This window comes from Hippopotamus amphibius, chromosome 16, assembly GCF_030028045.1.
Source record: "Hippopotamus amphibius kiboko isolate mHipAmp2 chromosome 16, mHipAmp2.hap2, whole genome shotgun sequence".
Lineage (NCBI taxonomy): Eukaryota > Metazoa > Chordata > Mammalia > Artiodactyla > Hippopotamidae > Hippopotamus > Hippopotamus amphibius.
Window position 1 is genome coordinate 53,805,808 of NC_080201.1, and position 22,532 is coordinate 53,828,339.

The following is a 22,532-nucleotide window of genomic DNA, read 5'->3' on the forward strand; positions in this document are numbered from 1 at the left end:
GATTATTGGATGTCAGAAGCTATGTGTATAAAGCATAAACATTTTATACACATTACTTTATTTCATCCTTACAGCGGCCTAGGAAGAAAGAGATTACTATCTCCCTTTTATACTTAGGAAACTGAGGCTGAGGGGGACAGGTATACCCAAAGTCTACACATGTTGTTTATGTTAACACCATATTTGTTCTCTGGAAAGTCCATGGTCTTTACCATTAGGCATACTGTCACTCAAGCCAGTAAGTGCCTGAGAAATCATTCCAAATGATTGTAACAATAGTTAACCCTGATAGGAAATCGGCCGTGCAGGCAGTGCGCCAAGCATTTCATACATATGGACTCACTGGGTCATCACAACACCCTATTATCATTATTACCATTTTGCAGATGAGGAAACTGAGGCTTGGAGAAGTGAAGTACCTTATTCTGGGTCTCATGGGACAAATGGTTTAAATTCAAGACTGTTCTAAATCCAAGGATCTGAGAAACTCTGCCCCAGATATCTGTTTGCTTCTATCTTAATGAGTTAGAAAATCTACTCCTTCCAGGCTCCCAGGACCTGTATGCTGCCTTTGCTCCCTGGCCTGTCCAGGGACCAGAACTAACTGCAGGGACCTCAGCCCAGAAACCCACTGGTTCCCCCAGAAAACAGAAGTCAGATTCAGAGGAAAAAAATATATATTTTTTTATTTAAGAAGCTTGAGGGGCTGGTAAGGGAGGCGAAGAGGAGAGAAGCTCCGGTGACGGCACCGCTCCCCTCACCCCTCCTAGTGCATTCTTAACTGGATACGAACACTTGAGAGTCAGGGTCAGGAAGGGGGGGTCTGGATCCCACAGCGCATGTTAGCTGGAACAGCAACATCTGAAAGGAAGAAGCCAAGGGTGAAACCAAGGGGCCCAGGCAGACCCTCCCGCTCCCTCAATGCCCCACTGGGGACCCAGAAATCCTAATAGCCCTTCTTTGGGAAACTAGAGTTCTGGCCCTGAGGCCCTCCATCCCTCAGACCCAGGAGTCTAAATCCCCAGCACCTCCTCCCTCAGACCCAGGAGTCTAAATCCCCAGCACCTCCTCCCTCAGACCCAGGAATCTAGACCCCAGCTCCCTCCTCCCTCAGACCCAGGAGTTCAGACCCCCAACTGCTCACCGATCTGTTGAGGTTTGGGCAAGTTCAGGTTGTTCATGACCTTGACAAACTCCTCACAGCTGAGGGTGAGCCGAGGGTTCAGAGTCCGCTCCTCCTCCACAGTGGACACTGTGAACCCTAGTGCCCAAGAGAGAGGGAGGAATGCTGAGCTGTCCAGTGCCTCAGGTCTCCCAGAACTACATTTCCCAGGAGGCCTCAGGGTGCCTTTCTGGCCCAGGACTAACAGCTTGCTTTCCCTCCTCAAGGGGCACTATGGGAAATGCAGTTTCCCACAGTTCCCTAAGTTCTATAAGGAAGTCCCAGGAAAGCCTCTGCCTTCTGGAATTCTAGGCATCTTAGTTTCTACAGCCACACTCAGTACACCTAAGCACTTGATCTTTTTGGCCAGAGGGATTTATGGGAGTTGTAGTCTGCAAGCCACAGCAGTTTGGTGCTCCCTTTCAAATAGTAAGTTATATAAATCCCACACCTCCTCCAGGAAGCCCTCACCGTGGTAATCATGAGCAGGGTAGACCAGACAGTCTCCTGGAAGTGTGAAGATCTTTTCATGAACTGAGTGGTATAAGGTCTTAGCACAGCCTGTGGAGGGAAAACTTAGAGGTCAGTGGAGTAACAGGATGAGAGAAGCTCCCAAACTCCTTCCCTTCAGGAAAAGGATGGGAGGATAAAATCACTGTAGCTAAACCCTCTGCCTCATTTTCTGCCAGCAGCCCTTTGTCTGGGTAGAGAAGGAGTGGGAAGGGCATTCTGGGCAGGTGGAACAGCATATGCAAAGAGTTGGGGAATGGTGAGAATTCAGCCTGACTGTAAAGAAGGTTGGGATAAGACCCTGAAGCATCAAGCGCCTTCACTCTAGGGCTACCAAGAAAGGATTCTGGGCAGGGAACGTGGACTGACTGGAAGGTAAGAAACTGAAGACATGAGACCGAGGAGGATAGAGCCATGGTTCTGACAAGAAGCTCTGAGTCCTTAGTTGAGACAGGGGCAAAACTCTCTGGAACATTCTGCTACTTTTCTTTTCAGCCTAAACCCTTCCATCCCGACTGTGCTGGGGATGGATAAATGGGAGATTAGGAGCCTCAGAGAAAAAGACAGAGACCAAGATGGAGAGATAAGGAAAGAGGAAGCAAGAGGAGCTTGGGAATCTGGTTACCCACTGCCCGCTCACTGCGGCTCTGTCTCTTCTCTCTCGTCCAGCCTCGCCGGCCTCCTGCAAGGCAGCTAAATCCTCCCGATCTAGTGTCCACCCCACATTCACACACAGACTCAACGGGCAGCTGAGCCCTGAGGTTCTGAAACTAAACACCCTTCCTGCAGCGAAACCCCTTAATCTAATGGCCCCCCAGCAGCTAAACCCCAAATGTAACACCACCGCTAACAATTAAACCACTGACTCCAACAACCTGCTAGCAGCTAAACTGCCAAATCTAACTGCCCCCAGCAGCTAAACTCCTGAATCCACCTCCGCACCCCTCCTCCACCAGCTAAATCCATTATGGGGGGGTTAAAAATACGTCCACAAACAGTTTGAAACTCTTCTCTTGAAAATATGACACAATTCCCCTTGCTTTGACTTAGTGGTCTGGGCTAAGTGACTTGCATCTAATAAATAGGATATGGCAGAAATAACAGAGTTTAACATCTGAGACAAGGTCATTAAAAAAAAAAATTAGGCCCTCTGTCTGTCTGTCTGTCTCTGATTGTTCCCTCTGTGAGAATCCAGCTGCCATGTCATGAAGACACTCAAGCAGCCCTACGGAGAGGTCTGCATTGGGAGGCAGTGAGGCCTCGTGCCAACAAGCAGCAAGAGCTCGCTGGCCAGGTGAGTGAGATGCTCTGGAAGTGGATTCTCCAGCCCCAGTCAAGCCTTCGGATGACTGCAGCCCTGGTCAGCAGCTTAGTTGCAACTTCATGCAAGACCCTGATCAAGAACCATCCAGTTAAGCTGCTCCCAGAGTCCTAACTCTCAGAACCTGTGTGAGATAATGTTAATCATTGTATTAAGCCACTAAGTTCTGGGTTGATTTGCTTTACAGCAATACATAACTAACACACACTCTTGACTCTAACTGTCCCCCAACCACCAACCTCTGAACCCAACTCTCCTCCACACTAGCAGCTAAACTCCTTGAATCTAATCCTGACCCCCTAAAAGTCTAACATCCATTCATTCATTCTTGCAATTGACACTTAAAACCCTGGCACCCACATAACCATACTAAGATCTTGGGCCGGGGAAAGGGGCTTGTGACCTTGCTGGAAGTCTGTCCGCCCACACCCTCGGATAAGCAGGGCGTCTCCAGTGAAGGCCATGCTGTGGTCATTTAAGACGAACGTGACACAGCCTGGGGTGTGGCCGGGGCTGGCCCGGGTCTCCAAGGCCTGGCAGAGAAGGAGAATACAAAGAGTCACCAATAAGCCTGTGGCTTTATTTTCACAGTGAAACTGACCTCAGAAGCCCCCACACCACCCCAGGGTCACAACTAGATAACCTGTTTTTGATAAAAAAAAATAATTTAAGTTAGATCCCAGACTCAAATCTCACTCCAGAGTAAACTCCCAATGAGTTAAAAACTTAAAGCAAGATAATCAAATCATAAAACAATGACAACAGCAAACATACAAATAAATACATGCTCTCTGGTTAGAGAAGAATATTCATCTCAAAAGTCATAAATCATTATGGGAAAGATCAATGGTTTGAATTTAAATAAATCTGAAGTTTCTGAATGGCAACAACATAAACAAAATTTAAAGGGAATTAACATGCTGACAAAATATATTTGTAACACATACACACAGAGTAGACAGGATACTCTATGTACAGACAGATCTTGCAAATCAATAACAAAAAGATAAGCTCGGTAATATAAATACAGAATACTAAAGTCATTTAAAATTACGTCACTGAAATAAAATTTCAAGATGCTATACACAAATATTTAATGGCATGAAAAGATGTTTACTATTCAGTAAATGCAAAAAGGAGGTTACACAGCTTGTGCAATGTCATCTTTTAAAAAAAATTATTCATTAACAAATATTTTTTGTTCTTTAGGTTTTTCCTATTTTATCTTTTTTTTTTACAATAAATACGTCATTTTATTTATGTACGTATTTTTAAAACGTCATTTTATAATCAAAAATTAAACACAAAATTCATGATAAACTAATGATCTAAACATAAAAAACCTAAAACAATTCTACAAGGAAATATAGAATATTTATACGTACATATATATTTATATATATATAAAATCTTGAGGTAGAAAAGGGTTCTCTAAGCACAACAGGAAATTCAGAGGCCATAAGGAAAAACAGGGGCAGATGTGACCACATGGTTTAACTTCATTATAGAAAAGGACGAAAATCAGAGTGACAAGACAAAAGAACTCAGAGACAATATTAAGCAGCATGTATAAGAAATTACTATAAGGTGTGAATAGCCATAATATATAAACAGCTCCTAAGCATCCATAAGAACCCCAAAAGAAAAAACCAGGCAATTCATGGTAGAGGGAACAAATAGCCAAAAAACATCTGAAAAGATGTTTAATCTCCCTTAAAAGAAAGGAAGGGAGGAAGAGATCTAAATTTTAAAACCCATATTTTTCACCTACCAGATTGGCAATTGTCAGAGTTGCTTAGGGTGTTTGAGTTGTACTCACATCCCTTTCCTCCCCCGGGATGCGAGTACAACTCAGTATAGCCATTTTAGAGGGGCAGTTTAGCAGCATCTAGCAACAACTCAAATGCACACACTTTCTCACCCCTCAAAGCCACTTCTAAGGCTCTGTGGTTAAGAACCCCTGACACATGAGCACAAAAACACTGCCCTCGCAGCCCTGATTATCTAAATTCCCACACTCAGTTCAAGGAAGCAACTGTCAGAAAAAATTATTACCCCAATGATCTAACAATCACTTATAAGATCAGTTCCCACTCACATATCACTCCTCCTCTCTTAATAGAGGCCCCTCCCACCAATTAGCATCCTTGTCCAGGTCAGTCATCTGCTAATTATCGAGGACACCACATGCAGACTGTTTCCACACCCAATATCTGTTCTAACCTTCCCCACTACAGATCTCCAATTTGGTTCTGGGCATCAGTATGCCCAGTCAAGCACTTTTCCAGGCCTCCCTGACAGCGTGGGTAGCCTCTGGCACAGTTCTCTGGACAATGAGATCTCAATAAGTCTCCTGAGGATTCCTAGGAAAGCTTTTCCCTTCCTTATAAAAGGGACTGGCACCTGCCATTTCCACTTCATCTGGTTCTGAACACAAGATGTGATGGTTCGAGCTGCAGCAGTCATCTTGCAATCATGAAGAAAAAAGCCAAGAGAAGCCCACAAATGATGGTGCTGCCAAATCAGAGAGTAACTGCCTTCTTCCAAAGCTCCTGCTACAGGAGAAAATTACACTACTTAAGCCATTGTATGGGTTTTTCAGTTACTTTCTGCCAACCACCTTCTTAGCTCATCTACAATAGGATATATGGGCAATGCAAAACAAGTGCAAAGGAAAATCACAAATCTTGCAAAATCCTGTGAGAAAAATCACATCCCCTGGCCCCCCAAATTAACACTATCTTTTGGTAGTAGAGGGAGGATCTTTCACTTTTTATTCTGTATGTTTCCATACTCTCTAAACAAAAAGCATGGGAGTCTTTTGAACAAAAAATGTGGATGGATGTTCAGCAGTAATGTTCAAAATATTTAACCAGAGTTACAGCATGGGTATTGGCCAATCAGAAGGACATCAGTAGTGGAACTTCCCCGGTGGTCCAGTGGGTAAGACTCTGAGCTCCCAACACAGGGGGCCCGGGTTCGATCCCTGGTTGGGGAACTAGATTCCTGCATTGATGCCACAACTAAAAAGTCTGCGTGCGGCAACTAAAAGATCCTGCATGCTGCAACTAAGAGTCCGCATGCCACAACAAAAAATCCCATATGCAGCAACTAAGACCTGGTGCAGCCTAAATAAATAAATAAATAAATAAATATCTTTAAAAAAGCAGGATGTGAGCTGAAAACTACCAGTAGTTAGAGTATATACAGCTGACCCTTGAATAACTTGGGTTTGAACTGTGCAAGTCCACATATACACGGATTTTTTCAGTATAATCTGTGGATGCAGAGAAATTGCAGATAGAAGGACCGACTGTAAGATATACTCAGATATTTGAATGTGGGGGAGGGTCCGTGCCCCTAACTTCCTGGGTTGTTCAAGGGTCAATGGTATATGGTATATATAATTGTGTTATGTGTATAAATTGAACACAATTTTAATATCAATTGAACACAATCCTGCAGGCCACATGGGTCAAGATCCCCTAGGCCCTCAGTGACTGAGTCTGTGTCACAAGTGGCTTTGCTGATGATCAGTGTCCCTGTTTATCTTTCCCTTCTCTGGACTATCTAGAATTTATCCTCTCTATGAACCCCCACAATCCTGCCCGTCTCAGGCCTCTCCTGCATGGGCCAACCACCAGCCTCCTCCCTGGCCCACCAGCCTCCTCCCTGGCCTACCAGCCTCCAATCCACCTCCTATATGACCCTGAGGAGGGTTTCCTATCACCCAGATCCAATTTTGTCCCTCTCTGCTCAAAATCCTTCCCCGGCTCCCACTGCCCCCAGGGCAGAGTTCCAGCTCCTCAGCCCCTGCTCAGGCGCCTGCCCACTTTTCCAGCCCAATGTCCTATAACATCCTCCTTTCCCCAGCTACTCTGAAACCCAAGGTCATGTCTGGATAATACCAGGTTTCTCCACACCTCTTTGGCCCTGCAATTCCCTCTTCTCCCATCAGTCTGGTCTACCTATTCTTTAAGAGCCCAGCACGCATGGATTGATCCCTTTTCCTGTGCCAGGCTCTCTTTTAACAACTTGACATGACTGAACTCACTCAGGCCACATACATCCTTACGAGGTAAGTACCATTCCTGTCCCCATTCTACAGATGAGGAAACTGAGGCACAGGATGAGAATGAACAAACTATAACTATATGTGACGATATGGATGAATCTCACAGATGTAACCATGAACAACAAAAAAAAGTGGGCTAGACATAAAGGGTTCCAGTCTTTCATGAAGCTGAGGTTTCAGTGCTGAATCAGATGTAAAACATTTCTCTCTCGGTGAGGGCACATGGATTAGTGGTTAAGAGCAGTCTCTGGAGCCAGATGACATGCTTTCTAAATTTGGCTCTGCTATTACCAGCTGTGTGACCTTAGGCAAGTTACTTCACCTCTCTGGGCTTCTCCGCTCATTTGTAAAATGGGGATAATAATTGTCCCCATTTCATAGGGCTATTGTAAAGATTAAATTATTTCATGTATGTAAAGCACTTTAAAAATGCCCAAGGAATTTCCTGGCAGTCCAATGGTTAGGACTCCAAGCTATCACTGCCTCAGGCCTGGGATTGATCCCTGGTCAGGGAACTAAGATCCCACAAGCTGCATGGTGTGGCCAAAAAATAAAAAAAATAAAAAATAAAATGCCCAACACACAATAATTGCTATATTATAAAAACAATAATGTTTTAAAATTCTAAAAACACTGATCTACTGGAACCACCAGGCCTCCTGGGTTCAAATTCTCGCTCAGCCACTTTCTCAGCGTAACTTTTGGGCAAGTCACTTTCCCTCTCTGCACTCCCTTCTCTGTAAAATAGGGAAAATATTTCTGATCTCACCATGTGGTTAGGAAGGTTTATTTGTCAGAAAAGACACAGTGGAGGCTCAAGAACCAGGTTTAGCCATACCAATGTTTTGTTTGGACTGCTCGGTACTTCTTAAAAGTCTGAATTTGTTCTTTATCCTTAACATTTGAAAGATTTTTCAAAAATGTACACCTGCAGCTTCTAATTAAAAAAAAAAAAAGGCTGGACAGTAGTTGACAGACTGAAGCATGAATGAATAATCAACTTGAATTATGTAGTGGGTGTCTTCACATAAACAGGGCACACACCCCAACACTGGCCACAGGTCCCACCTCTCCCTGCTGCCAGAAAGTGATATTTGATTCTGAAACTCTTGTGAGATATATGATGAGAAAATGCACTTACAGAGCTTAGCACAATGCTAAGTGAGAAACAAACACTCAATATTTGTTAACTATTATTAAGTTATTTATTATTATTATCCAGTACAGAAATATCTGCAATCTACTTCAGTTAATAGCAAAGAGAAGTTTTCCAAGAACACGTTAAATAACACTAGAAAGAGACAACCAGACACATTCAGAAAGTGGGAGATCCTGCAAGACAACAGACTGGAAGCTTCAAAAGTCAATGTCAGGCTTCCCTGGTGGCGCAGTGGCTGAGAATCCACCTGCCAACGCAGGGGACATGGGTTCGAGCCCTGGTCCGGGAAGATCCCACATGCCGTGGAGCAACTAAGCCCGTGCGCCAGAACTACTGAGCCCATGTGCTGCAACTACTGAAGCCCCCACACCGAGAGCCAGTGCTCCACAACAAGAGAAGCCACTGCAATCAGAAGCCTGTGCACAGTAAGGAGGAGTGACCCCCGCTTGCCTCAACCAGAGAAAGCCCGCACAGAACAATGAAGACCCAATGTAGCTAAATAAATAAATAAATAAATAAATAAATAAATAAATAAATAAATAAATAAAGTCAATGTCATGGGACAGAAAGGATACAAAACTGTTCTAGATTATAAAGAGACTAAATAGACATAACAGCCCCATGCCATGTATGAACCTCGACTGGGTCCTGTTTCCTAAAAACAGCTGCAAAAGGGATTCCTGAACACTTGGAGAAATTTGAACATGGACTAGATTCAGAACTATTTTAGAATTATTGTCTGTGTTGTTAGACGTGACAAAGATTCTGTAAAAAGAATAGTTCTCCAAGTGATGTAGTCAAGGGAACCCTGAGGATCTGCAATATCAAAACTATTTTCATAATAGTGTGACTGAGGTCTTTTGCCCTTTCTCACCCTCATTCTCCCATGAGAGTTCAGTGGAGTTTTCCAGAAGCTCCATAACTTGTGATGATGTCATCGCTCTGACAGCTGATGGAATGTGTGCTTGTGTATTCTTGTGTTTTAAAAAAAAGTCTCAGTTTCAGCTTCTGATACAGTAAATATGTTTTGTATATCTGAATACTTACCTTTTCTTTCTTTTTTTTTTCGCCACGCTGCGCAGCTTGAGGGATCTTAGCTCCCTGACCAGGGATTGAACCCTGGCCGTTCACAGTGAAAGCCCCGAGTGCTAACCACTGGACCACAAGGGAATTTCCTATTTCTTGTTTAAATTGAGATGTAATTGACATATGACGAACACTGAAAATATTGCTGGATAGAACCCAGGTAAACAAAAGCTTTTTAGGGCCCTCCATAATTTTTAAAAGGGTTAAGGAATCCTGAGACCAAAACATTTGAGTTTGAGAACCAATGATATAGGAAAACATAGTTATTTTTAGAAGTCTTTAGAGGGGAAATGTCTGCAATTTAGCTTTCAAGTGCAAAGGAAGGAAAAAAGTATACACACGAGAGAGAGAGAGCAAACGTGGTAAAAATGTCAGCAACTGGTGAACATCAGATGAAGGGTATGAGGGTATTTATTCTTTCGATTTACTATACTTTTGAAAATACTAAAAATAAAAAGTCGTGGGTGGGGGCATCTAACGTATTGACCTAACGCAGCCTCACCGTTACCGAAACTTGTTGCGTAATCCTCCCAGCTGTAGAATATTCTGCAGGGATTCTGTGGGACCTGCCCAACCCCACATTCTTTTCAAAAATTCTTTCCTCCCTTCCATGATACATCAAGGGCGTGACACAACTCCAGAGCTACTCTTTGCCCTATTTCCCGCAGAAGCGGTATCTTCCAAAGCTAACTCCCATCAGCTAAACGCAACACAAAAGGCAACAGCGCAAGCGCTCAGCTTCCTGGCCTGGAAGTTTCCATGGCCCGCACTGCCCCCTGGTGGCAAGTTAAGCGCTCGCCTTCTTTTCCACTTGGTTCCCAAGTTCATTTCCTCCGCTCAGTTATTTCAAAACACTTACTATTAGTGTAACCAACTGCGGTTTCTACGCCCTCAAAACTCGAAAACCCAAAATGTCATTTTCCATTGTAGCTAAATACTCTGAACATTCATCAGCTAAACCGTCTTCCATCCTTTCGTGAAAAGAAAAATTAATTTGTTCTGTTCAGGGGACCAGGTACTGATAAGTACAACTTAAAAATTCATCAAAAAATAAGATGGACACTGTGCTGCACACCTGAAACTAACACAATATTGTAAATCAGCTATACTTCAATTAAAAAAAAATAAGATTAAGTGATGGATGGACAGAGGTGTATGTTGTAAATGTTTTTCCAACTTTTCTGTATGCCTCAAATTTTTCATAAAATTTGGGGGGGGGGGGCAGTGAGGCTTGTTCCACAGTTCAAATATTTCATTCCAAATAGGAGGAAGCACTGAAAACCTCAGGCGGGCCACATGAGGATCACCTGTGAGCTTTAAAATATACTGATTTCCTGTGTCTGCCTCAAACAATTAAATCAGAATCTCTAAAGTGGGACCTGGGGGAATAGTATCTTGGGCAGCATCCCCTCTACATCAATATAGTTAACAGGCAAGACTAACTTTCTAAATCTGCCACCCCTCATGGGACCTAGAATGTTCAAGTCTCAATCATTGTTTATGAAAACAGAAAATCCATTCTACAATGAAACCATCCAGATTTGGCCCACTGGGGATATACGAGGGTGACTCAAAAATTATCTGCACTCTGATTATATTAAAACTTCTGTTGGCCACAATGTCGTATCAGTACTTTCTGTTCAAGGCTACTGTCACCCCAGTCACTGTTGTGCAGGTGTGAACAAGTTATATCAGTTCACTTGTAACTGCGGTGCAAGCAAAAATGGATGTCCCTTTTGTGATCTGCATGAAAGAAAAGCAGCGTGCAATGATTCATTTTTTGTGATCTGAGGCTGTGCATGGCCACACACTTCTGCCCACGCTGTTGACATCTGCAAAAACTTCATTTTGAGGTGTTAAAGCATCCTCCCTCTAGTCCTGATCTTGCTCCACCGGACTTTCACCTACCTGTTAGGTCCCGTGAAATCAGGCTACGAGGACAAAAATTCACTTCTGATGAAGAAGTGAAGACATTGGTGCATTCGTGGCTTGCAGCACAGCCTAAAACATTTTTTAATGAGGTAATACGAAAGCTTGTTGACAGATGGACAAAGTGTATTAAAAAGCAAGGAGATTATATCTAAAAATGATGTATTTGTCTTTTCTAAAAGTTAATTAAAATAAATTCTACAGCCAGAGTGCAGATAATTTTTGACTCACCTGCGTACATCCACATAAAAATCTGTACATGAATATTCATAGTGGCATTATTCATAATAGCCAAAAAATGGAAACAATTCAAATGTCCACTGACTGATGGATGAATAAATAAAATGTGATATATCCATACAAGGGAATATTATTCAGTAATAAAAAGAAATGAACCATTGATACATGGTACAACACGGATGAACTTTGAAAACCTTATGGTCAGTGACAAAAGCCGTTCACAAAGACCACATATAGTACGATACCACTGCTATGCAATGTACAGAATAGGCAAGTCTATAGGGACAGAATGTAGGTTAGTGGTTGCCTACAGCCGCAGCAGTGAAAGAGGGGCACACTGGGTGATAGCTAAGGGGTGTGGGGCTTCTTTCTGGAGTGATAAAATATTCTAAAATGAATTGCGGTAAGGGATGCACCACTCTGAATATACTGTCATTGAATAGTGCGCTTTAAATGGGTGAACTGGATGGTTTGTGAATTAAATCAATAAAGCTGTTTTAAAAAACCAACCACTAAAGTTAAATCTTCAGCTAAACCTTTCCACGTTGACTCACTGAAAACATCACTCATCCAATTTAACAAAGGGCTCATCTTGACACAAAACTCCAACCGTTCCTAACACCTCTAAGGCTTCTCAACCCAAGAAATGCTTGTCAGCACCTGCTTATTATGTACAGTGTACCTAAATGTACAATGCTTTTTTTTTTTAAACCTGCTTCCAGAAAAAGGCTTGAAATAAAGATGTAACCAGTGGAGCTAAACCCTCTGATCCCACACACAGCCTTCATTTCCACAAAACGCTCTCAGTTCAACTGGCCCCATTTAACAAAACTCTCCAACCTGGCGGCCAAGTCCCCACCCTGTCATGTGACATTCTGTACCCAAAGCCAGCCAAACTCTTTAAGTCTTTAGCAACTCTGGTCAGAAAAAAGTCCTGCCGGCTGTTTCCCCTCCCTCTGAGAGCAACTTCCCCTAGCACCCTCCTCACCCACCATATTGCCCTGGGATGAAATTCTGGCCAGAAACCTTCTGACTCTGCTCATGGCAAAGAAAGGAGAGGAGGTAGGAACCTTCCGACCACTCCTGTGTGAGGCAATAGCAGTGCTGGGGTTAGGGTTAGGCAAGCAGTCTCCTATAGGGCGCAACATTTAAGGAGGCGCCCACGAGAAGGCGCCAGCCCTGCCTTTGCATGACCCTGAAAATGAGTGCCTCCTCCTTAAATGCTACACGCAAGGCACCTCTCTTGTCTCACCCTAGTCCTGGCTCTGGGAAACTGGATGTGCCTTCCTCCAACAGTGGCTCTGGGAAGACAGGGCTGGGTCCCTCCCTCAGCCACGACCTTGGAATTCCAGCTCCCAGTCATATTTTATGAGACAGCAGGCCAAAGGAGCTGCCCTAAGGTTATAGGAAACTCCATAAATGTTGTTGACTTAAGGGGCTCAGCCAGAAATACGCCTGCAGAGCCTCTTGGCTTAGTTTTTCACCTAGGTTTATGGTGTCTTTCTCCCAGAGACAGAAACTCGGGGATCAGGAACCCAGGCCTGCGGCCCCTCCTTATCCCAGGACTCAGGAGTCCAGGCCCCCAATCCCCTCTTCCCTTTAGTCCAAGAAGTCCAGGCCACCATCCTCTTGGGGACCCAGCATCCAACTCACGAAGCGCCCGAAGTGGATGGAGTCACCATCCTCAATGTGCAAGTCGGCCTGGGCCCCACTAAGGCGGGAGATGACAGACTGGCAGCCGGGGAGTAGGGACCGGAGCAGCCCGGAGCCGGTAATGTGGTCCGCATGGCAGTGGGTATTCACTGGAAGAGAGAGGAGGGCCAAGTCAAGGAGGGCACAGAGAGGAAGCAGGACTCCCAGCCCCCAGCCCCCTCTTCATTCAGACCCAGAAGTCCCGGCCCCTAGCTTTCCACTCCACTCTACGGTACCGCCCCCTCATGCCAAGGAGCCGGGCCCCCAAACTGACCAGCATACAGCAGCCGTAGCTCCAGCTCCTTGACCAACTGGGCATCCCGATGCGCTGTCTCCAGAACCGGGTCGATCAGAATGGCCTCTCGGGACTCTCTGTCACCCAGGAGGTAAGTGTATGTGCAGCTCTTGGGCTCAAACATCTGGGAAAGGGGTGGGGAACAGGTGAGAGCCCAGAATCAGACTCCCTGTGGACCCAGGAGTCCAGGCCTCAACTCGATTCTATTCCTAAGATCCAGAAGCAGAAGCCCCAGCCCCTTTTTACCCCAGGAGTCAGGAGTCTGGGACCCCGGCACCTTACTCCGTCTGAACCAATGAGTCCCAACTTTAATTCATCCCCAAATCTGGGTCCCCGTCATCCTCTTCTGCAATGGAATCAAGAGTCCGGCCCCAGGGACTCGCAGATAACTCCTCTTTAAAAGAACGCAAGAGTCTAGCCCCACGCCCCTTTCCTCAAAGATCGAGGCTTCCGGGCCTGGGTACCTCTCCGGGTTTAAAGGTCCCCGGAGTTCCGCCCCTGCCGCCACCCAGCAATCTCGCTCCCCGGTCCAGCCAAAGCGAACCTGCCGTAGGAGGATGGGGGCTCCAGACCCTCTGTGTTGACTAAGCTGCCGCCCTGCAACCCTCAGTGCAGTGCCCGCCATCGCGCCGGAGGCCAAGTGGGGACTGAGCGGAGGCCGAATGCCTGCGGAAGCCGAGTGCACCCAAGGCGCATCCCTGGAAGGGCGGGGAGGGGGCGGGGCCCGCCTTAAAGGGGCCGCGAGTGCCTGGGGCACAGGGAGGGGCGGAGTGGAGCCAGGCTGGGGACCATTCTGAGATGGAGAAGACAGTAAGACCCAGAGAAACAAAGAACAATCACCTCACACTCGTCTGAATGGCCATCATCAAAGAGTCTACAAACAATAAATGCTGGAGAGGGTGTGGAGAAAAGGGAACCTTCCTAACTGTTGGTGGGAATGTAACTTGGTACAATCACTGTGGAGAATAGTATGGAGGTTCCTTAAACCACTAAAAATAGAGCTATCATATGATCCAGCAATCCAACTCCTAGGCATGTATCCAGACAAAACCATAATTCGAAAAGATACATGCACTCCAATGTTCACTGCAGCACTATTTACAATAGACAAGACACTGTAAATAGTACATTTACAATGTAATAGAAAGCAACCTGAATGTCCATTGATGGAGGAATGGATAAAGAAGATGTGGTATATATATATATAATGGAATATTACTCAGCCACAAAAAAAGATGAAATAATGCCATTTGCAGCAACATAGATGCAACCAGAGATTATCATACTAAGGGAAGTAAGTCAAAGACAAATATCATATGATATCACTTATATGTGGAATTTTAAAATATGATACAAATGAACTTATTTACAAAACAGAAACAGACTCACAGACTTTGAAAACAAACTTATGGTTACCAAAGGAGAAAGGTGTGTGTGGGGGGGAGAGGGATAAATTAGGAGTTTGGGATTAACATGCACACACTACTATATATCAAATAGATAAACAACAAGGTCCTACTGTACGGCACAGGGAACTCTACTCAATATTTTGTAATAACCTATATGGGAGAAGAATCTCAAAAAGAATGGATATGTGTGTATATGTATAACTGAATCGCTTTGCTGTGCACCTGAAACTAACACAACATTGTAAATCAACTATACTCCAATATAAAATAAAAATTAAATTAATTTTTTTAAAAGCCAGAGAAACAAAGAACAGGGAGATACTCAAAGGGCGAAGGAGACACACTGGGAGAAGCACAGATTCCTCTCCCTGGAGAAGTAGAAACCCAACAAGAGACTCCAATACTCATAGCCCCAGGGCCATTTTATAGGAAAAGCAGGTGGTTGGACCCTCATTGTTAGAGAGAAAAAATGTTTGGTTCAGTGTCATTAATGTCTTGAGGGACTGTTGGGTGAGTACCTGGTCCCAGAACAACAGATTACCCCATTAAACTTTATTTAAAAATCACTTAAGTATTTTATCAGGAATGTTTATCTCTTCCCAGGAAGAATTCATTAAAAAAAAAAAATTTTCCATGATGTCTTGCAAAACCAGGTTGGGAATCATTTGGCCTCGGCTGAAATGTGAACCTCTAAAAACGGCTTTTGTTCATTTACACCAAGGACCTAGAGTTGAGACAATGTCTAGTCATGGGCTGTCTGAAAGCTTGCTCTTTCGCATCATATCAACAGTGAGAATAAGGCATACCACTCTCATCTGGAGGGTCTAAGTCACTCTGTCACAGATGCAGAAGGCCAACTGTACCAAACCATTTTATATAAGGGACTTGAGCATTTGCCAATTTTGGTATCAATGGGGGTCCTGGAACTAAGCCCCTGTGGATACCGAGGGAAGACTGTAACTCTCCCTGTGTTTGGGGAGACAGTCCGTGATCCCTCTGCGGTTCTCTCCCATTAGCTACAGCAAATCAACAAAACCAACTGTGCCAGACTTCTAGTGTATTCCTGGTGGGCTTTATCAGGGGAGAGACCCAGGGAGCCACTCAGAGACGAGGATGATGAGACTCAGTGATACCAGAGAGAGAGAGAGAGAGAGAGAGAGAGAGAGAGACAGAGAGATCTGGAGAGACTTTCAGAGATACATGGAGAGATACAGAGTTGAAATTGGGTGTTCGTTACACAAATATGGTCACAAAGACATGCTTGAAGATTCTAGGACTTCCCAGGTGGCATAGTGGTTAAGAATCCACCTGCCAATGCAGGGGACACGGGTTCGATCCCTCGTCCAGGAAGATCCCACATGCTGCGGAGCAACTAAGCCTGTGCGCCACAGCTACTGAGCCTGCGCACCACAGCTGCTGAAGCCTGTGTGCCTAAAGCCTGTGCTCTGCAACAAGAGAAGTCACCACAATGAGAAGCCCACGCACTGCAGCAGAGTAGCCCCTGCTCTCAGCAACTAGAGAAAGCCTGTGCACAGTAGCAAAGATCCAACGCAGCCAAAAAAAAAAAAAAGATTCTAGAAGATGGTGGGGATAGGAAGAGATGTGGGGAGTGGGGAGCATTAGAGAGGGGAGAAATGTGCAGGAAGAAGGAGAGAATCTCTCAGAACAGGGAAACACCCAGAGAGGATAGAAACAGGCAGAAAGAAAAGCTCAGACTCAAGGAGAGAACTTGGCTCAGTTATTCCTCACACTGAGGTCCCCTAAATGTCTGGCTCAAGCTGGGTGAAGCTGGGGACCCAGAGGTGAGTCCTCAGTGTGGCTGGTGGGGGAAAGAGATGAAGACATCAGGGCTAAAACAAGGAGAGGAACATGGATTGCCAGGAGCTCACGGGAGAGAGAAGCCAGGAAAACGGGGACCCTCAGGCACACTCTACTGTGAGGGTCCCCCAAATAAGACCTCCCCACCCCTGGGGCCCATTCCTAATTGTTTTTGCAGGATTGCTAGATGCTTACCTGCCCCTTGAAGGCCTGTACACCTTCTGGGGGTTTTGTAGAGTCAGCTGTGAGAGATCCTAAGATTTAGAAACTGGCATCACCGTTCCCAAGTGTGTGACCTCGGGCTCAAAACTCAACACTTCTGGGCTTCTGTTTTCTCATCTGTTAACGGTGGTTGAAAACAGTTCCTCCCTCACTATGAAGATTTAAGAAAAGATACATGTGGTGACTTCCCTGGCAGTCCAGTGGTTAAGACTCCAAGCTTCCACTGCAGGGGGCACAGGTTCAATCCCTGGTTGGGGAACTAAGATCCCACAAGCTGCAAGGCCAAAAAAAAAAAAGAAAGATACATACACCCCAATGTTCATAGCAGCATTGTTTACAATTGCCAAGATACAGAAGCAAACTAAGTGCCCATCAGATGAATGGGTAAAGAAGATGTGGTATATACATATATACACAATGGAATACTACTCAGCCATAAAAAGGACGACATTTACAGCAACATGGGCGTTATGCTAAGTGAAATGTCAGACAGAGAAAGATAAATACTGTATGACATCACATATGTGGAATCTGAAAATACAACAAACTAGTGAATATAACAAAAAAGAAGTAGACTCAAATATAGAGAACCAACTAGTGGTTGGCAGGGAGGGAAGCGCAAGATAGGAGTAAGAGATTAAAAGGTACAAACTATTAGGTATAAAATAAGCTACAAGGATATATTGTACAACAGGGGGACTATAGCTAACATTTTACAACAACTATAAATGGAGTGTAACCTTTATACATTGTGAATCACTAGATTGTACACCTGTGACATATAGTATTGTCACCAACTATACTTCAACAAAAAATCAACGAGTTCACACATGCAAAGAGTTTGGGAGAGCACGTGGCACAGAACAATTGCTCGGGTGTCCTGCTCTCAGGGAGGTGGCTATCATTATTTCATCATTATTCGTGACTCCTTCCTACTCTTGCTGCTTCCTCCCAATTCATTACTAAGCCCTGTTGAGTTAACCTCTCTAATCAGATCACTTTTTCGTCATCATGCCCTCTGTCCCAGTGAAAGAGGCAGCAAAGAATAAACGCAAATTACACGGCTTCCAGGGTCAGGCTGCAAGGGTTCCAATCCTGGCCCTGCTATTTCCTGGCTGAGTGATCTTGGATAAGTGTTAGTGCCTCATTTTTATCTTCTGTGCCATGGAGATAATAGTAGGGCCTCCTCTTGAAAAACTGCGGTCAGAATTAAATGAATGAACGTATATAAAACACTCGACAGTTTCTTACATATAATATCAGATGTTGTAATTAATAATATAATTATTATAGAGTTATATTATTTCTTAAAATTACTAATATAATTAATATATAACAGCCGCCTCCCTGGCTTCTTCCACTCTAGCTTCTTGTGATCCACTTTCCATGCAGCAACCAGTGAACCTTTTAAAATGTCAATGAAGAAGCCACTGAAGAGTCAAAGCAAACACATTCAACGTGTTGATCTTGTTTAAATACTGATCGAAACGAGCCAAGTGTAATAAAAAGATTTTTATGTAATATGAGGTCTGGCATATAGTTTCAAAATCATCTGGGAGGAGTGGGTGGGGAAATGAGCCCAAATAATCCTTCCGTATAACTCCCGCGGCTCCCAGGGTTCGCCAGACCTTGTGGATTATCAGACTGAAGACCCACCCATGCGGGGGTGATTTATGGGCACTTCACGGTCATTCCTGTACGGGGCGGGAAGGTGCACCGTCACATGCCGGGGAAAGGGTGCCAAGCCAGCCACCCCGGGCCTCCAAGAGCTCCAGCGGGGAAGAAGGGGCCCGGGCACCTGGAGACCGCCGCCCTCCCCGCGCCAGGGCTGCAGCATTGGGGTGGGAGGGGCTGAGGATCCGGATTCACCCAGTGGCGAGGAGTGCCGGGCGCTGTGCAAATAACGTGTCTTTTATTGCACATCAGCTCGCTCTGAGCCCGTGCCACTCCCGCCCTCTCTCGAGGAAATGGCTAGCCTTTTTGTGCCAATGCCTTGAGGAGTAGAATAGGCAGCCGGCTCTTGAAACTGATGCAGGAGGCGGAACTCAAGCTCCGAGCGGAATGCTCGAAAAGGGGGACATGGAAAAGGGAAGCTGTTTCAGAGACCTCTTGAGCTAGGTTTCCCCGTGGCAACGCTTGCACGTGCTTGGCTCCAGTCAGCCACCGTAGGCCCCGCCGGCCGCGATACGCTTTCCGCCGGTCCCTTGGCCCGTAGCTCTGCGCTTGCTCAGCAACTCGCCTGCCTTGCGCACCCGCCCCCTCCTTCCATGCCTTCTCCCCCGCAGCAGCCTCCGCGGGCCGCGACTGCGCATGCGAACTGACGCCCCCACCGGCCCGGCGTGGGAGGGGGGACTGGAAATGAGGCTGGGCCCAGCGGCTCGCGCGCGCTCCCTCCCCTGCCCTCCCGTCGCAGGGCGCGCGCCGGGCGGTGCAGCTCCACGGCGTCCGAAGGCAGCGCCGCAGTGGCTGCGGCCGCCGAGGGAGGGGCCCGGAGCCCCGCCCCCAGGGAGGGGCCGTCCACAGGTGAGGGGGTTAGGGGTCCGGGCCCAGGCACCTGGGTCTTCGGGAAGTGGATTGGGGGCTGGACGCCAGAACTCCCGGAGAGGGATCGATTGGGGTCCTGATGCATAGGTTCCGGGAGGGGCTGCACTGGCGCCTAAGCCTTGGGAGGGTGCATTGGTGCCCGAAAGCCATGATCCCAAGGGGTGCGTGAAGGCTCGTACGTTTGGGACTTCGAGGGAGAAGTCCATTAGGGGTCTCTGGATCGCAACACACGAGCCACGCTCTGTGTCTTCCTCCAGGTCTCCCCTCTACCCTGCACGGCTCCACCTCCACGCGGGGGTTGAAATTTAACGACAAGAAGGCAGTTCACGCGGCGTCAATGGACTGAGACTAAGCCTAGAACCGGGTAAAGCCACAGCTGTGAACCCCGCCCACTGAGCTGGTAGGCCCCTCCCCTGGGACAGAGTTGCTGAGCAACCGACTTTGGCTCTTGTTAGTATAGCTCCACCTGTCCCCGTCTTAGGTTCCACGGCCGGTTCCGCCCACTCTGGACTTAGGCCCCGTCTGCTCGGAGCTCCGGGCGGCTGGGAGTTAAAGTTATGGAGGCCCCGCCCACTCCGCTGGAAGGCTCAAACGCTGGACTAAGTTCCAAATAAACTGTTTCTGGGTCGGGTTTGCATAACCCCGGCCCTTGTGCCCACAGGCTCCGCCCACCCTCGCCTTATAGGACCCCAGAGGTAAATAGTCCCTGCTCCTAAATATACTGACCCCTGATTATAGGCTCTCGGTCCTATCCCCAACAGCCTGGTAACCACTGGCGTCGGCCCCTCTCCCGCCCTAGGCCCTCCCTCCAGGTTTCTGCGCCAGCAAGATGCTGGAGCGAGACGCGCAGTCTGCGGCCGGGGGCACCGATCCTAGTCCCACTGGCAAGGAGCCTGTGACCAAAGGAGAAGGTGAGGGCGGCTCCACCTGTGGGTAGAGGGCATTCTCCAGGAAATAGGGTCAAGAGAATCACATATTGAGGGACTCTCAGGGTGAAAGTTTGAAGGCCCAGAGTGATAACCATTTCGGGTCCCCAAAACAAGACGTTCTGGGGAATCCTCCAGGTTGTCTTTGGGGGACCCCTCATTTCTAGGGGAGATGACATGCGGAATTTCAGGGTGATCACTTGGGAAGATACTAGAAACGGATACTCTAGTAGCTTTGAGGAAGCCTTAGCTCTGGGGTTCCAGCGAAGTTACCCCTTGGAGCCCCTTAGGGTGATGCATGGCAGGGGGTGAAGGGCAGGAACATGGCATTTGGGGAATCTCAGTATGACCCTTGAGGTGTCCAGATACACCAGAATATCAAGATCGAGCGGGAGCTTGGTCTAGACTCGGCGTCGGCTGCTTCCTGGAGCCCAGCAACCCTCCTGTCCCGTAGCTCCGGACCCAGGCCCGCCGCAGAAGCCCACCCAGTCGGTTCCAGGGCCCGCCACGTCCGCGGGGGCGCCTTCCCGACCCCGCCGTCGGCCCCCACCCCAGCGCCCGCACCGCTGCCCTGACTGTGACAAGGCCTTCTCGTATCCGTCCAAGCTGGCCACGCACCGGTTGGCACACGGCGGCGCCCGCCCCCACCCGTGCCCCGACTGCCCCAAGGCCTTCTCCTACCCCTCCAAGCTGGCGGCCCACCGCCTCACGCACAGCGGCGCCCGCCCGCACCCGTGCCCGCACTGCCCAAAGGCCTTCGGCCACCGCTCCAAGCTGGCAGCCCACCTCTGGACCCACGCGCCCGCCCGCCCCTACCCGTGCCCCGACTGCCCCAAGTCCTTCTGCTACCCCTCCAAGCTGGCGGCCCACCGCCACACGCACCATGCCACCGACGCCCGCCCCTATCCTTGCCCGCACTGCCCCAAGGCTTTTTCATTCCCCTCCAAACTGGCCGCCCATCGCCTCTGTCACGACCCCCCGACGGCGCCGGGCAGCCAGGCCACAGCCCGGCATCACTGCCCCAGCTGTGGCCAGGCGTTTGGTCAGAGACGCCTCCTACTCCTTCACCAGCGCAGCCACCACCAGGCCGAGAGCCCGGGGGAGCGGGAGTGAGCCCTCCCCTTGGCTCACTGGCTCCCTCTACTGCCAGCCCCGGTCAATAAAGAGGTGGCATCTCTAAGCCAGGCGGTACGGACTTGCCTCTTCCAGGTAGCCGGAAGGGAGGTTGGCCTCGCACTGCACTCAGACTTACAAAGAGGAGGAAGGGAAGGCATCGGGGAAAGCAAAGCATCACCCACAGAGTCAGCACTGGGCCCCAAACCACGGAACTGCAGGTGTGGTTTGAAAGCCCTGGCTCCGGTTTTTCTCACCTGTTCATATGGGAAAGGTTAACCGCCTGCTAGCATCATGCGCTGCTGAGGAGTGTGGGGAGACAGGCTCTCATCGTTGTGTGTTTAACTTAGAGCCTCCACTTTGGCCTTTGAGTGTCTGTATAAAAAATTTTAAATGCACATAGTCTCATGTCAACTCTTCTGCTTCTAGGGATTTATCCTATAGATAAACACGTGGGGAAAAAAGGTATAAGAATAAGGATGTTCACTGCAATACAATGGCAGTGGCCACAGGGGGAAACAACCTGAGTGCCCATCAATAGGGGACCAGCTAAGGAATTACAGTGCAGCCACAGAGTGGAAGATGTAGCTGTAAGGGAAAAAAAATCAGCTCTACATGTCCTGATATGGAAGGATTCCCAAGATATACTAAATTATAAAAGCAAGAACTGTGTATACAAACAGTATAAAAAAATTTTAAAGGCCAAACTTTGGAACCAGCCCTGACCCACACTACTTAAGAGCTGCAGGGCCTTGGATAAGCTTTGTCACTTCTTTGGACTCAGATGCCTTATCCATAAAATGGGAGGGTTTTTTGTTTGTTTTTTAAATTGGCCACACCGCAGCCTGTGGCATCTTAGTTCCCTGACCAGGGATCGAACCAGGGCCACAGGAGTGAAAGCACCAAGTCCTACCACAGGACCACCAGGGAATTCCCAAATGAGAGTATTATAAGGCCTTTACAAGCATCTTCTTTGGTAAAGATGGTTCCCCTCCTGGAGCCTGTTTCTCCGGCTATAAAACAAGGATGAC

The 22,532-nt window shown here is 47.2% G+C and overlaps 2 protein-coding genes across 5 annotated transcripts; one reads left to right on the top strand and one right to left on the bottom strand.

Annotated features, from left to right (window-relative positions):
- Positions 1–659: 659 nt before the first annotated feature.
- ETHE1 (ETHE1 persulfide dioxygenase) lies at positions 660–14,168 on the bottom strand. 2 transcript variants are annotated; one of them, XM_057711598.1, is made up of 7 exons: positions 14,014–14,168; positions 13,449–13,593; positions 13,136–13,284; positions 3,397–3,526; positions 1,634–1,723; positions 1,145–1,261; positions 660–861 (listed from the first exon to the last, which is right to left on the bottom strand). In XM_057711598.1, exons 1-7 carry the CDS (start codon positions 14,092–14,094, stop codon positions 809–811), a joined length of 765 nt encoding a protein of 254 aa, XP_057567581.1. In that variant the 5' UTR covers positions 14,095–14,168; the 3' UTR covers positions 660–808. The 2 variants fall into 2 exon arrangements, with proteins under 2 accessions (XP_057567581.1, XP_057567582.1); XM_057711599.1 differs by lacking the exon at positions 14,014–14,168 and adding an exon at positions 13,716–13,837.
- A 4,762-nt stretch (positions 14,169–18,930) lies between these two features.
- On the top strand, positions 18,931–21,899 carry ZNF575 (zinc finger protein 575). Of its 3 annotated transcripts, none has more exons than XM_057711602.1 (4): positions 18,931–19,441; positions 19,720–19,862; positions 20,262–20,373; positions 20,843–21,899. In XM_057711602.1, exons 3-4 carry the CDS (start codon positions 20,292–20,294, stop codon positions 21,499–21,501), a joined length of 741 nt encoding a protein of 246 aa, XP_057567585.1. In that variant the 5' UTR covers positions 18,931–19,441; positions 19,720–19,862; positions 20,262–20,291; the 3' UTR covers positions 21,502–21,899. The 3 variants fall into 3 exon arrangements, with proteins under 3 accessions (XP_057567585.1, XP_057567586.1, XP_057567583.1); XM_057711603.1 differs by having other exon boundaries at positions 19,720–19,826; positions 20,224–20,373; XM_057711600.1 differs by having other exon boundaries at positions 19,720–19,826.
- The last annotated feature ends 633 nt before the right edge of the window (positions 21,900–22,532 follow it).